Source organism: Dermatophagoides pteronyssinus, unplaced genomic scaffold (genome assembly GCF_027571235.1).
Source record: "Dermatophagoides pteronyssinus isolate colony J.1.1.1.1 unplaced genomic scaffold, Derpt_VIB-CSIC_2022.12 sq0003, whole genome shotgun sequence".
NCBI classification, from domain to species: Eukaryota; Metazoa; Arthropoda; class Arachnida; order Sarcoptiformes; family Pyroglyphidae; genus Dermatophagoides; species Dermatophagoides pteronyssinus.
Genome location: NW_027461527.1, coordinates 1,008,542 through 1,024,943, shown reverse-complemented (window position 1 = coordinate 1,024,943; position 16,402 = coordinate 1,008,542). Strand labels below are relative to the sequence as shown.

General features: G+C 32.1%; 4 protein-coding genes across 4 annotated transcripts; 2 read left to right on the top strand and 2 right to left on the bottom strand.

Annotated features, from left to right (window-relative positions):
• melt (ventricular zone expressed PH domain-containing protein melted) lies at nucleotides 1-4,444 on the bottom strand. Its single transcript, XM_027348341.2, has 4 exons — nucleotides 3,027-4,444; nucleotides 2,811-2,955; nucleotides 471-2,738; nucleotides 1-402 (listed from the first exon to the last, which is right to left on the bottom strand). Exons 1-4 carry the CDS (start codon nucleotides 3,233-3,235, stop codon nucleotides 190-192), a joined length of 2,835 nt encoding a protein of 944 aa, XP_027204142.1. The 5' UTR covers nucleotides 3,236-4,444; the 3' UTR covers nucleotides 1-189.
• Nucleotides 4,445-4,625: 181 nt separating this feature from the next.
• LOC113798001 (dnaJ homolog subfamily C member 8) lies at nucleotides 4,626-5,613 on the bottom strand. Its single transcript, XM_027348477.2, has one exon. The coding sequence runs from the start codon at nucleotides 5,510-5,512 to the stop codon at nucleotides 4,787-4,789; it is 726 nt and encodes a 241-aa protein (XP_027204278.1). The 5' UTR covers nucleotides 5,513-5,613; the 3' UTR covers nucleotides 4,626-4,786.
• A 71-nt stretch (nucleotides 5,614-5,684) lies between these two features.
• Nucleotides 5,685-6,836, top strand: LOC113798002 (uncharacterized). The gene is made up of 2 exons (XM_027348478.2): nucleotides 5,685-6,125; nucleotides 6,180-6,836. Exons 1-2 carry the CDS (start codon nucleotides 5,833-5,835, stop codon nucleotides 6,604-6,606), a joined length of 720 nt encoding a protein of 239 aa, XP_027204279.2. The 5' UTR covers nucleotides 5,685-5,832; the 3' UTR covers nucleotides 6,607-6,836.
• A 64-nt stretch (nucleotides 6,837-6,900) lies between these two features.
• LOC113797855 (chromodomain-helicase-DNA-binding protein 5-like) lies at nucleotides 6,901-15,036 on the top strand. The gene is given in 12 exon segments (XM_027348302.2): nucleotides 6,901-7,057; nucleotides 8,225-10,218; nucleotides 10,220-11,139; nucleotides 11,206-11,521; nucleotides 11,523-11,777; nucleotides 11,779-12,116; nucleotides 12,118-12,518; nucleotides 12,577-12,704; nucleotides 12,922-13,791; nucleotides 13,850-14,073; nucleotides 14,075-14,226; nucleotides 14,290-15,036. Coding segments are annotated over 12 exon segments (5,748 nt in total). The 5' UTR covers nucleotides 6,901-7,017; the 3' UTR covers nucleotides 14,400-15,036.
• Nucleotides 15,037-16,402: the final 1,366 nt, after the last annotated feature.

The window sequence follows — 16,402 nt, the reverse complement described above, 5'->3', positions numbered from 1 at the left end:
TTTTCAAATTATTCATTATTGATATTTTTACTATTTCAAATTTTTTTAAAAAATTCATATAAATAAAAGATTTTTTTCATGATGAAATTATTTTTTTTGGAAAAAGATTGTTTTGTATCGAAATGATATATTTAGAAAACGATGATTGATATTCATCATCATTATCGGTTATTGTCGATGTTATCGATATCATTGGTCTTTGGCTTGTGAATGTGCCATTGCAATGGACAAACATTGCATCCATTCTTGATTATTTTGACTGTTTTTGGCTTTCAATATATACGTTTTATCGTTGGTAAATATTTCGAATGCTTTTGGTATGGTACGACCACGTGAATTACCAACGGCTCGAACACTTTGTACTTTACCCACTTCAATTGGTTGGCCATCTTTTTCGCCAGTCTATAAAAATAGTCAAAAGAAAAAAGATCTACGATTAGAATATCAGATCCAAATAAAACATTTAATACCACCTCGTCTCGGTATAGATGAATTCCCGAAAGGGTAAAATATCTCGTACGCCAACGGCGAAAAAATTTCCATTTTCCTTTCTTTTCTTTCAATTGACCTTCGATAACTGGTTCAGAATTCTTTAGAAATCCGGTTGCTTTATCCGGATGATTGCACAGAAAACAGCCCCATAATTGCATAATGGCATTAAATTTAAATACATCAAAATAACGATTCGAACGTAATTCATCGATTAGAATTTCCTGATCTTTAGCCGATGGAAAATTCGATGTGACCAATGTGAGAAAGGATTTATTATCCACTTTTAATGTTTCCCAACAATTCTTCAATGCATTCACCGATGGTTCACGTGTACAAAGTGATGATTTTGCTTTTGCTTGTAGTGCCAAAAACATTAAATGTATCCATACACGAGCATTTTTTGTTTTCATCACAAAATAATTACGGGTATAAAGACAATGTTCACCTTTAGCTTGACATGCAAAATAAATTTTTGCAATCTTTTTCGAACGTTTTTCTTCGATTGTACATTTAACAGGTAATGGAATTTTTACCAATACTTTTTGCATATATGTTTTGATTTTATCATTATGTTTTTCACAAAAATGTTGTACGGCATCACGCATCGGATATGGTTCGAATACAGTTATTTGACGAGAATCATTTGATGATTGTTTAGATGTTAAATCGCTCGATACACAAGAAACAGCAGCATTGGACATTGGTGAATATGAATTTGAATCGGATGAAATCACATGATGATGATGATGATGATGGTGATGAAGTGCTTTGCTTGATTCTTTACCAACAATGCTACCAGTACCGATACCATTATTACCACTGTTACGGCCACCTATGAAATTTAATTCATTTCTACTTGAATTATTTTTGAGCGTATATGATCCAGATATCTGTTGTTGAAGTTGTGAATCGATTGAAGAATTGACATTTTTTGTTGCAAGTTCTTTTTCTTGTAAAGCAAGCAAATATGATGATGATGCACTTTTCTGTGAACTGGATGGTGTATTCGTCGTATTCATTGATTCGATTGACATACGATTCATGTAATGACGACTAGCCGTATTGGATGATGATGAACCACCCCCGGTATTAGCACCGTTGTTACCACTTCCACCTCCACCATTACCAACAACACTGACACCACCGGCCGATGCAACCAATGCCGTCAGACTTCGATGTACATTCGATGGTGGTTGATTATGTATTTGACTACCACCACTTACAACATGTAATCTTGGTATGCTACGATTCCAGATATGAAATCCACTATTTCCGCCTAGTTTTCCCCCAGTGGAACTACTGTTGCTATTTGTATTTGTACTACGAATCGATTGCTGTTGATGATGTTGGGCTGTAATAAGGCTCGAAATATCACTGCTAAGAAAAGAATTCTTATTGACCGAATTAACAAGATTATTGACCAAGTTAGTACTAGATATAGAATCGGAATTTGAATTTACACGATTAGCTGATGAATTGTTTGTCTGATTGATCACATTTAATTGTTGTAGATACGATTGTACTGTTGATGATGTAGAATTTTCTGTTTGCGCAATGATAATTGACATTACATTCGGTAAAACTGATGGATAAACTTCGGCAATAGATTTAATCTGTTTCAACAACGTTATCGTTGTCCCGAGATCAGATTTTGATAGCTGTGATGTTAAAAATCGAACACAATCTTGGGCTTCGGAAATATTCAATTTTCCAACGATACCAAGAAATTCGGCTGCTATCGATACCATTCCGGAATGAATCTCACATGATGCAATCACTCGAGGAATGTAATCAATAAATTTTTTATTATTATGATGGGCCATATCGAGAAAAATCTGCATAGTAGTATAGGCGGTCTGTGGATGTTGAAGACAATCACTTAGTTGATGAAGATCATCTTCAAGTATGGATGGTTTATGTTTCGAAATCAAAGCAAACAAATTAAGCAATGATGATTTTTCCGATGTATCGCATTGCGGTAAAAGGCAAACAAGTGCCATGATATGATCATGTATTGGTTCCTTATTGATCACATAGATTTTCGATAATACTCGTACCAATGAATAATTGCCACTTATTATCGAATCAATTATTGGTTGAATATATGGAGCCAATAGATCGGCATTATGTATGGCTGCTAATGATAGATAGCTCGATAGATTTCGACTAAGTTCTTTGTTGCCCCTATGAAGTAGTTTTACAGCAACTGGTACGGCCAAACACATGACAGATTTTTTGCTATGATTCTGTTGTCAGAAAACAAATATCATAACAATAAATTATAATAAATAGAATAATTAATAAGAAAAAAAACTAACCAAAAAAATAAACGAAACAACTTCGCTTGCAATTTTAGCATGTGGTGGATCCTGATCACGATTTGTTGGTTTTAAATTATACAGTAAACATGATTCAAGCAATGCTACCAATGCACGAGCATGTTCTTCAATCGTATTCGTATCTCTGTGGACAAAAATTCAAAACAATTTAAAATAATTGGTATTTTGGTATTCAAATTTCTAAACAATATATACCTAATGGCACTGATAATTCTTGTTAGACAAATTTCAACAACACTTTGATCATTATGACGATCAATATAATATGGTGAATTGCTTATCTTTTTTATTGTTGCCAATAATTCGGATAAATCTTTAACAATGGCACGATCATCGATGGCAAATAATTCACCAGCACGGCTTAAATCTTTTTTACTTAAAACTTCAACAAATAATGGATGCATATTGTGATAATGTGATTAGATTTGCAAAAATTTATCGATCGAATTTTTAAAATATCTATTGATTAAATGACATTGTTGTCTTGTTGGTTAATTAATTTTTTTTTTAAGAAAAAAAGTTTTCCAATCTACATTTTAGATGAGAATTAAAACTTAAAAATGTATACAAAAACAAACACACATATACACTTAATTAAATGCATTTAACGAGAAGAAGAAAAAGAAAAAAATCACAATATAAATGGAGCAACAAGTTGATTACATTTTGAATTTAGATTGGATCCAAAAGAGAACAACAAAAAGAGAAAACAAAAGTTGAAAATCCATCATCATCATCATCATCCAGAATATATATAAACAACGATGAACATGATATTATATGGGTGTAGTAAAAGAAGAATAATTAGTTATATAGAATTTATGAAATTCTGAATATGAAGTTCTTCAAACAAGGCTCGAGATCATCATCATCATCAACAACAGCAATGTTGCTAAAAATATTGCAGACAACGATAATTTTTTATTAGCGTTTCTTATTTCATTTAATCTATTCTTCATTTTTTTTCCAACTTTTGATTGTTTTTGATTATGCATCATATATGATATCAATTTTAACGATATCATCCATGACAACAATGATGATGATAATGATAATGGTTATTTGTTTGTTTGTTGATATATATGGATGACCGAGAAAAGTTTTAAAATCAATCAATTCAATCAAAAAAAAAAAATTCTTGATTCCTGTTTTTCCACAATTTTTTTTCAATCTTTAAACATTCAAATTTCAATAAACATAAAATGAGCATCATTAATGTTGACAAACAGACACAACAACAACAACATACTGACCACTCACTAACAAATTAATAAATTCAAAGAATACTTTTTACAACTTGTTGAATATCAACGTTTTAGGTATCGTCTTGACGAAACAAAAGATCATTTTTTTTCAAAAAAAAGAAAGATTTTTTTTCTTCTTCTTGTGATGTGTAAATACAACACACACGAAAAAAAAGGTAACCTGTTCTACTTGATAACAAACAAACAAACAAACAAGAGCACTGAAAGAAAAAAAAATGATCGAGTCTCATTGAAAAGAATCGGGCAAGAAAGAAAAAAAAAGAAGCCAAGCAGGGTCAAGCTAAGCAATAATGCATGGATTTTCTCATTTGCAAAGCTAGCGTAACAAGTTAGCCACAAAAAAAAACAACAAAATGATGAGAATTGTGTTCATATGGGGAAAAGCTTACCCAGGACATGTTATTATGGTATATTAACCTGTTGATTGCTGCTGCCGCCATTTGATTCGAATTTGAATCATCTTATTCGATTTAAAATGTCATTAAGGTTAGATTTAATAATGAAATTTAAATTAAACCAAAAAAATATCTATGACATTTTAAAAAATTTTAATTTTATTTTACATTTTTGAACTTTTTTTTTAATCGAAATAAAAAATTTATTAATAATGAATTTATATGATTGATTATATTTGATGATAATGATCGATGATGATGATTGAAATTCTATACAGCAAATTATTGGACAATATTATCGTCCTTCGGCTTTATGTTTCGGTGGTCGTATATCTTTACGTTTGAATTTAGCTTTTTTATTGAACGTATGCCAACTATCCACACGATTTTGGCGACTTTCTTCAAAATTTTTTTGCCATTCTTTTTCGGCTTCTTTTTGTTGTTGTTGTTCAATTTCTTCTTCACGTTGTCGTTTTTTTTCTTCTTGTACCTTATCTTGTAACATACGCCGTTTACGTTCTTGTTCGGCAAATAATTTCATTATCATAACACGTAATGATTGTTTAAATTTTTCTGGGTCATCTTCATCAACACGAGGATCTTTTCGTGATGGATTCTGTTGTTTCAAACGTTTTCGTTTTTCCTGAATTTCTTTATTCAATTTATATTTTGCTTCTTCAACAATTTCCAATGCTTTTGTACGGCTTTTTTCATCTTCAAGTACTTTGTATGCTTTGGTTAAAGCATCGAATGCACGTTGTGCTCGTTCCTGATCATTTGGATTTTTATCCGGATGAAGAAGAATGGATAATTTTTTATACTGTTTTTTGATTCGTTCAATCGATGCATCTGGATCGACAAGTAACACTTCGAATGGATTTAGATTTGCATACGTTGATCCGGGCCGTAAAAGCCGTTGAATTTGTTGTTCAGATGTATAAATTGAATCTTGTTTTTCAATGGTTTTCACATCAGAATAGAATGAATGAAATTCAATATTACTACTACTGCTGCTGGCCATTATTATTGTAAATTATTTAATGATGATAATGAAAATAATGGCCAAAAACTAACAAGATAAATAATAATCGATACTTTATAAAAGTGTGATGAAAATTTTGTAAACAGAATGTAACAAATTTGAGATATTCATATATGACATTTCGATCTCTTCTACAGAATTTTAACGAATAAACAACAAAATTACATGAGCCGAAAATTTTTTCAATATTATTTTGATGATCTGATAGTTTTTTTCACCCTCAATGATAAAAAACAATTAATCGATGGAAATTTCTTATTATTATTGTTGAATATTCATTAAAGAATTAAAAGTCATCAATGGATGAAGAAAAATGGCTAAATGTAATTGGATCTGATGGTACCATAGATGAAATCGATAATTATAAAACCGAAACTATGGCAATTCAACTCAAAGATCTATCACCTGATGATGTACATGAGCCAAAAGTACGCATAATACCGAAGAAAACAAAACGAAACGCATATTTTGTTAAAGATCAGAGTACAATGTTATCCGATGAGGATATGCATTATCAGATGATTAATTCGTCCGATATTGTCGATAAGAAACCATTGTTGCCCGAGCTTATTTGTAGTGACGCCAAAATCGCGTAAGTGTTCGAATGTTTATTCAATTATTTTAAATAATTATTTTATTAATTTAGTGAAAACTTTGATAAACTAATAAAAATTCCCGAAAGATTTTTGGCACCAAAACTCAGTCCTTATTTCACCCGAAATCTAAAACGTATAAATGATTCGGATGTTCAAGATTATCAAATAAATTATGCTGAAATACAAAAATCTTTGAAAGAATTACAACAATTACGTAAAAAACTAATGACCAAACGATCTTTGAAAGAATCGTTACAAACAAAAATAAGACGACCAAAAACTTCTTTAGTTGAAAATGAATCAATAGCCGAACCATTAATGTGTACGATTAATATCCAAAATCATAATCATAAAAATAAAAATAATCATAAGGAAAATGATAATCAAACATCATTATTAAAAAATATTGATCTAGATTTCAAACCAACCATACTATTAGGTACGAAAACCTATTCACGAAAAAAGATTCATTCATGATAATATTGATGTGAATGTTTTTTTTTGCATAATAATTTAATCTATTTCATACACACCTGTATATATTTTAATATATTCACAACGATATGTCATTTTAAACTATGTTTCATTAAAATTATTCCATATCTAAAATTCAAATTATAAAAAATATTATGGTCAAATTTATTATCAACCCTGACTTATCTGATAATTATAAATTAAATGAAAAATTTTTAATATTTTGTTGTCAATAGATGGTGCTATTTTTTAATTTAAAAAATACATCTCTCTTATTTTTATGCTGCTAGCAATCGAACAAAAAAACAGTCAAACGACAACAATTGATAATTGACGTCGCGTATATCGCATCTATTGATCTTGGACAGACAGTTTGTTTCTTTCGTTCCAGTGTGTATTATTTGTATCGAAAAAATGGGCCGAAAAGATGACGAAACTGATTCGCCCGGCAAATGTAAGTTTTTTTATTTTTATTTTTCTATTTTGTTCCAAATTATTCACTTCTTTTTTCCGGTAAATCAATTCTGACAATCATTACCGGTAATAGTTTATATTGAAATTTTGTTTTTCCAAACTACACTTCAATCTTCTCGCGTAAAAATTCATTTTTACATTATCATTTCACATTGCAGTTTAAATCTGTCAAAAAGAATGACTTGAAACTTTACGCGAAAAAAAACACACGTGGATTAATGTTATTTAAAATAAACAATGTTCATTTAAAAAACAACATTAAAATTTGATGTTTATTCGATGAATTTGATGATTGTGTTAATTAATTGAAATTGATGATGAAAAATTTTCTTCAATTCAATTAATTAACCACGAATCTTGAATCGAGCATAGAAATTTTTTAAGCATAACTATTTCTAGCTCAATTGTTCTATTCATACATATGAAAATAATTTTACTCCTCCTTTTTATGTCAGTCAGTCAGTCAATCAATATGCCACTACCCCTTTTCATCGAAAAATTTTTCTCCCCCTTTTCTTTCATCTATACACACATAGTGACGAACAATGGGATCCCCTTTTTTTCTCTCTCCTGCCTATTGTGTGTTGAATAATGGCGAAGGACGAATCGATATCTAATCGATTGTTCGCGTTAATATAATCCATTTTTTTCAGTTATTCTCGAGTTTTCAGTTCATTCTTGAATAAAGTCGATAAAAAATTGAAAATTGCAAAGTAAAAGTAAGGATTTGAATTATCTTTTTTTTTTTGGAAAAACAAAATTAAATTGGAAAACTGATTCTTCATAACCGAAAACAAAACAGGATAATTTTTTTTTGTTGATAATCTCACCCCACCACTTTAAGGGGCTTTCAAACAGTAAGATTTCTTTTTGTTCAGATCCTCCCATTTTGGCTTTCCGATACTTTTAAAGCCGAATTTCCACTAAACAATGTTCTCTTCCCCCCCTGAACGAGGGTGCTATTTTTCTGAAGTATATGCTTCATTTAACTTCTTTTTTTGCTGCTAGAACAGTTATTTTTATTTTTCATTCGCTCTTATTTTATCTTTTTTTTTGTTATCCATCGTTCAATTAAATCATTTAATTCTTCATATCATATTCATAATAATTTATTATTGATATTTTCTTATCGAATTTTATTTTATAGCCGATGAAAATAACGGTGATGATTATGATGATAACGACAAGATGATGATGTCAAATGAACAAGATGATACCGATATGGATGAACAACAATATCAACAACAACATCAATCTGAAGGAAATGATGATCAAAATTATGATGATGATAATGCATCTGCTGCAACCGAAACCGAAATGAATGATGCAGATGATCCAGAATATGAAGCAGATTTACGATCACATGGTAAAAGAAAAACACGTGCCGGTGGTAGTGGTAAAGATTCATCATCATCATCAAGCCGGCGAAGTAAAAAGAAAAAACGTAAGAAAAGTCAACCCGAATATGATCAAGATTATGATAATGATGATGATGTTGATGATGATGACGGCGGTAGATATGGTGAAGAAGAATCATATCAATTAACAATGGCATCCGGTAAAACGTCATCAATCTCAACTCGAAAAGATAGTAAAAAAGAACGTTCACAAAAAAGTGTTTCCGAAATCTGCGATGATCTCAACATTGAAGATATCGACTATGAATTCACTGAAGCTGATTATCAAAATTTGACTAGTTATAAAATATTCTCCAACCATTTACGACCATTGATCGCGAATAAAAATCCGAAAATACCGATGAGTAAAATGGTCGTACTAATTTCAGCTAAATGGCGTGAATTCTGTCAAAATGATCTATTTCAACAACAACCAATTCTGCCAATGATAATTTCCACAGATGAAAGTGGTGAAACACGGGGCAAATGTCGAAAATCAAAATCTGGCAAAGGTTTAGTACCTTCGATTAAAATAAAGCTTAGTAATATTAGTAAACGAAAACGTGCAAACAGTTCGGAAGAAGAAGAAGATAGTCCTGGTGAAATGAATAAAAGTGATGAAGAATTTGAGGCCGCTTTAGAAGAAGCTCAAATGCCATCACCATCAGCAAAAGATAGGAAAAAATCAAAGAAAAAGATGAAAAAACGTAAAAAGACAAAAACAACCGATAGTTTTCCAGGTCATGATTCGGAAGAAAATGGATATGAAACTGATCACCAAGATTATTGTGAAGTTTGTCAACAAGGCGGCGAAATCATTCTTTGTGATACCTGCCCACGAGCCTATCATTTAGTCTGTTTGGAGCCTGAATTAGAAGAAGCACCGGAAGGAAAATGGAGTTGTCCACATTGTGAAGGGGAAGGTATTCAAGATCAGGAAAACGATGAATCCCTCGAACAAACAACCAATGATCATCATATGGAATTCTGTCGCATTTGTAAAGATGGTGGGGAATTACTTTGTTGTGATGCATGTCCATTAGCCTATCATACATATTGCCTGAGCCCACCGTTAGAAGATGTACCAGATGGAGAATGGCGTTGTCCACGTTGTTCTGTCGAACCATTAAAAGGAAAGGTGGCTAAAATTCTTCATTGGCGTTGGGTGGAAAAGCCAAAGAAACAACGAACAAAAATGATTGAAACTAAAACTGACAATGAAACATCCGAGACGACAGTAGAGCAAAAACAGGAAGAGCATTTATCGATAAAGGCTGAACCAGAGCCAACACCATCAACTTCTAAAGATCCGCCACCACCACCAGCACCCTCAATGACTTCACAAAAATTGCAAAAAGAACGAGAATTTTTTGTTAAATGGCATGATATGAGTTATTGGCATTGTAGTTGGATTAGTGAACTTCAACTTGAAGTTTTTCATTCATCTTTATATCGAAACTATTGTCGTAAAAATGATATGGATGAGCCACCCCCATTAGATGATGGATCAAGTTATGGCGAACCCTTATCAATCAGAGAAGAAATTAGTGAAACCATTAATAATGGCAAACCACCCGAAGAAATTACTGCAGCGACTGGTATGAAACGAAAAAAACTTCGCCGCAATGATCGAAGTGATGTCAATCTTGAAGAACGATTTTATCGATACGGTATACGACCAGATTGGCTCAACATACATCGAATTATTAATCACAAAGTTTTACGTGATGGCCGTTATATGTATCTTGGTGAAATGGCGTGATCTACCCTATGATCAAAGTTCGTGGGAATTTGAAGAATCAATAGAATTTCAAATTCCAGATATGAAAAAAGCTATTGATGATTATTGGGATTTAAGACAAGTAGCAGAAATAACTGCTGGTAAATCCAAAAATCAAAAACTTCGTGGTCGTAGTAAAAAGCGAAGTGAAAGTTCAAAAGAAGAAACGGGTGATGGCCAACAACTGCAACCTCGACGCTATAGTCCACCTCCTGAAAAACCTATTGTTGATCCAAAAAAGAAATATGAACGACAACCTGAATATATTGATCATACTGGAATGGAACTTCATCCATATCAGCTTGAAGGTATCAATTGGTTACGATATTCATGGTCTCATCACACTGATACGATTTTGGCCGATGAAATGGGTCTTGGCAAAACCATCCAAACAATCGTATTTCTATATTCACTGTACAAAGAAGGTCATTGTCGTGGACCGTTTCTTGTATCGGCACCATTATCGACTATAATCAATTGGGAACGTGAATTCGAAGTATGGGCACCTGATTTCTATGTTGTCACATACATCGGAGATAAAGATAGCCGAGCTGTGATCCGTGAACATGAACTCAGCTTTGAAGATGGTGCCGTACGTAGTGGATCGAAAGCATCTCGAATGCGTAAAGATATTCCTATTAAATTTCATGTATTGCTCACATCCTATGAATTGAATTGTATCGATGCAGCTACATTGAGCTCGATTGAATGGCAAATATTGGTCGTGGATGAGGCTCATCGTCTGAAGAATAATCAATCAAAATATTTTCGTGTATTGAATACGTACAAAATTAATTACAAACTTTTGCTAACTGGTACACCATTACAGAATAATTTAGAAGAATTGTTTCATCTTTTGAACTTTTTAAGTTCCGAAAATTTCAAGTAAGTTTCACATTCTTTTTTGATTAAATTAGATTTTGACCTTTTTTTCTTTGAAAAATTTCTTAGTGACATGCAAGGATTTCTCAATGAATTTGCCGATCTTTCTAAAGAAGATCAAGTGAAAAAGTTACATGATCTACTCGGGCCTCATCTTCTTCGTCGTTTGAAAGCCGATGTCCTTAAAGGCATACCCGCTAAAAGTGAATTTATCGTCCGTGTTGATTTAGCATCCATGCAAAAAAAATATTACAAATATATTCTTACGAGAAATTTTGAAGCTCTTAATGCCAAAGGTAGTGGACATCAGGTTTCTCTCGTAAATATAATGATGGATTTGAAAAAATGCTGCAATCATCCCTACTTGTTTCCTGGTGCTGCTGTCGGAAGCACCCAAATTACCAAATGGCCTTTATGAAATAAATGCCTTGACCAAAGCATGTGGGAAACTTATCTTATTACAAAAAATGCTTCGTAAATTATATGATCAAGGCCACCGAGTTTTGATTTTCTCGCAAATGACTAAAATGTTGGATATTCTAGAAGATTTTCTCGAAGGCGAAGGCTATAAATATGAACGCATTGATGGCGGTATCACTGGTTCGCTTCGACAAGAGGCCATTGATCGTTTCAACGCACCGGGGAGCTCAACAATTTTGTTTCCTTTTGTCTACCCGTGCTGGTGGTCTTGGCATCAATTTGGCTACGGCCGATACTGTCGTTATTTATGATTCGGATTGGAATCCACATAATGATATCCAAGCATTTAGCCGTGCTCATCGTATTGGCCAATCAAACAAAGTGATGATCTATCGGTTTGTCACTCGTGCATCAGTCGAAGAACGTATTACACAAGTGGCTAAAAAGAAAATGATGTTGACACATTTGGTCGTTAGGCCTGGTATGGGTAGTCGTAGCGCTGCTATGTCCAAGCAAGAGCTCGATGATATTCTTAGGTTCGGCACTGAAGATTTATTCAAAGGATGAAGAAAATGCCGAAGATAGTACAATTCATTATGATGATAAAGCTATCGAAGAATTGCTTGATCGAACTAAAGAAGGAATCGAGCAGAAAGAACTATGGGCCAATGAATATCTGAGTTCATTTAAAGTGGCATCATATGTCACAAAAGATGCAGAAGATGAGGAGCCGGAAACTGAAATTCTCAAGCAAGATGTTGAAAGTGCTGATCCAGCCTATTGGGAAAAACTTCTTCGCCATCATTACGAACAACAACAAGAAGACCTGGCTCGAACATTGGGCAAAGGCAAACGGCTCCGTAAACAAGTCAACTATAATGATGCCATGGGTGGTTCTCAAGAAGATCAAAATTGGCAGGAAAATGTTTCCGATTACAATTCCGATTTTTCTGTTCCTTCCGGTATGTTTTTTCTTATTCACCAAATAATTTCGTATTGATTTTTTTACATTTTTTCTAGATCAAGATGAAGATGATGAATATGATGAAAACAGAGAGGAGAAATTTATGCGCCGTAAATATCGTGATCGTAATGATAAAGATCGTCCATTACCTCCATTGTTGGCCAGGGTTGGTGGCAATATCGAAGTACGTATTCTTTTTTCTTTTTTGTTCTTGTTGCGGCACTTTTTCAGGATTGACATTTCAAGGATTTTCTTGACCTTTGATTCTTTCAATGTTTTATCCTTCGAAAAACTTTGCCGCTACATAAAAATTTGTGATGTTTAGAAAACGAATGCTCGACAAACTGTTTCGCAAAGTTTTAAAGGTAGTCACTGACAATTAATTGTGCAATTTATTTCAGGTCTTGGGATTCAATGCTAGACAACGAAAAGCATTCCTGAATGCTATAATGCGATATGGAATGCCACCACAAGATGCATTCAATTCTCAATGGCTTGTCCGTGATCTTCGTGGTAAATCAGAGAAGAATTTTTGGGCATATGTTTCATTGTTTATGCGACATCTATGTGAACCCGGTCCAGACAATGCCGAAACATTTGCCGACGGTGTTCCTCGGGAAGGTATCTCTAGGCAACATGTACTCACTCGTATCGGCGTCATGTCGTTAATTCGTAAAAAAGTCCAAGAATTTGAACATATCAATGGATTCATTTCAATGGAATTACCAGAAATGATGATGCCTCCTCCACCTCCAAACAACAATTCTGATGATCATCCGCAATCACAGACGAATGGTAAATTCGAAGATTTATTAGAAAATCAATCGGAAAAGACAAAGTCGAAAGAAATCAAAGATGAAGTTGTCGATGATCATGATGTTAAAGATGAAAAATTGACTGAAGAAAAAACAGAAGTTGAAAACGAATCCGATACGATGAACAAAAATGGTAACAGTGATAAAGAAAAAGATAAGGAGAATATCCCTACTGATTTATCCAGTGGTATTAAGCCACAAAATCAAACTGATATAAAATCATCGAAAAAAGATGGTAAAGATAATGAAGTGCCGAGATTCATGTTCAACATTGCTGACGGTGGTTTCACCGAACTTCATTCTTTATGGACAAATGAGGAAAAAGCTTCATCCGGTCGTGAATATGAAATCTGGCATCGTCGACATGATTACTGGCTACTTACCGGCATTATTAAACATGGATATGGCCGATGGCAAGATATACAAAATGACCCAGCCTTTGCTATCATAAATGAGGTAAGATTTTTTTCTATTTTATAGTTTTGTGATAATGTTTCAATTTTTCGTTATATAGCCTTTCAAAATGGATGCAGGCAAAGGTAACTTTTTGGAAATCAAAAACAAGTTCTTAGCACGGCGGTTTAAATTGCTTGAACAAGCATTGGTCATTGAAGAACAATTACGTCGTGCCGCATATCTGAATTTAACTCAAGATATCAACCATCCTGTCATGGCATTGAATACTCGTTTTGCCGAATTGGATAGTTATGTTGAATCGCATAAAGATTTTGTAAAAGGATTGTAGCCAAAAACCAGTGAACGCTATCATGCATAAAGTATTGAACCAATTGGAAGAATTGCTTACGGACATGAAATCCGATGCTAGCCGATTACCAAATGCATTGGTTCGAATTCCTTCCGTTTCGCAACGATTACAGTTATCCGAACGAGGTAATTTCTTTTCACATATTAAATCCTCTCCAATCTAATGAATCATTTTACTTATTATTTTAGGGATTCTGTCTCGATTGACCACACAGCCGCAACCGTTCGTCGTCAATAACCATATGGATTTGGCTAATCAAGGACCAGCATTTAGTAATCTAACTACGGCCGCAAAATAATAATCATCATTTCTTATATTCTATTGATGACAACAAAAATCTAGAATTTTCCTTTGATTTCCTTCAACATCAACCATTCACCCCACTTGTTTCCATATGTCAATTTGGTCTCATTTCCACTATCACTTATTTCTTTTATCATCCCTCCATTCTCATTGTGACCATCATCATCTTTGGTTTTTAACTATATAATTCATAATTCTTTATTCTTGTACTATGTAAATTATTATCAAAATTACACAAATGAACACTACTTTTAAAAATTTTCAATCTAAAAACATCTAGCAATTTGCTATTATTATTTAAGATTATTTTTTTGAAAAAATAATTTTTGTAGGCATCCAAATCATATTTCTTACACATACACAGAATAATTTGTAATTGGTTTTACACAAACGTCTAAATTTATGTTCATTTCATCATAAATTATCAATGATTTGGCAAGATTTTAATTCAAAAAAAATCTGAATATTATAATTTCCTTTAATTATTAATCAATATTTAATAAATTTATCGTCATTATCATCATCATTAATGAATGAATTGGATGTAAAACAAAATTCCCTTGAATGGATACATACGACTACTAAACATAATTATTGCCTAAAATGAAAATAAAAACCTGATTATAATCGAATAGTGATTCTTGCTTCCTATATCAAATAACGATGATTCAAATATTAGTCAATTCGAATAGAAAAAAAATAAGAATAACAATCAAATAATACCATACACATACACATTATTTGACATAAATAAATTGTCTACATTATTGTTAATTAGATTCCTATTCTGTTCGGTTGCATGGTCTACTGGTCATATTAGGGATTATTAACAAATTATAATTTATCCATTCTAATATTGTTGGAATGTACGGGAAAAAAATGTATGGTGCAGATATTCTACATACTGATAGATATGTATTTTTTTACAGAATCCAATATAATGAATTTAAAAAAAAATTTCCTAAATGAAACGATTTTTTGTTTTGTATATGATCATGGAGATGATAACGGACGTCGTTTATCGTTGTTGTTGTTTTTCCTGACCTAGTTCAGGGACAAATTATTTTTGTTTCGCATTTTTTTTCCGAAAACAAACCCTCTATACCCACCCATCTACACATATAATATTTGAAAGTTAGATGGTGAAATGATTCGTGTGCCGAATAAATAATCCATTACCAATAAAATTACAACCATACATATGGCGATGATAATGATGACGTATAACAGATTATGAATCAAGAATTCTTTTGTTTTGTTTTTTGTTTCTATTTTGCCGTTTTCAACGTTTTGTTCGCTGATCAAATTTTGTTCATATTCGTATGGTGATTATAATTTATTCATTTCGTGTTTTATTGTTGTTTTAGGTTTTTTTTGTGCTTCTGAATTGCTTACCATTATGAAATATAATATCAAGTTGATTTGCATTTACCAGATTCAATTAATCATTAAATGGAATTTTCTAAATATTCAAAAAGAAAACTATTGGGAATTTAATATTGATTTCATAATGTTGCCATACACAACGAAAAAAAAAAATTTAATGAATGAATGAAATTTGGAATTCGTAAAAGATTACGATAATTATGATTGCAATGATGATGATATTAGAATTTGCAATTTTATAATTTCATAATTTTTCAAAAAGACTATGATTCTATTAAAATTCTAATTTTAATCAATTATTAATATTTAAAAAAATGAATAGTTTTCATTATTACTGTTTTGTTTTGTTTGAAATTATTTTTGTCATTTGAATACTAAATGTGATGAGAAAAAATATAATCCCATGAAAAACTTGTACATAATAAGATTTGATTAGAACATTTTAATCCTCCCATATTATCATTATTCCACCTTTTCATACATGCATAAAATGGAAGCAATCAAATGTAATTTCATATTTTCATCTACCCTTCTTCTCTTATCAAACGTCAACCAATGTTAATATGATAATTTATTAAGCTATATACAATATAAATATGATTGTTCATCACT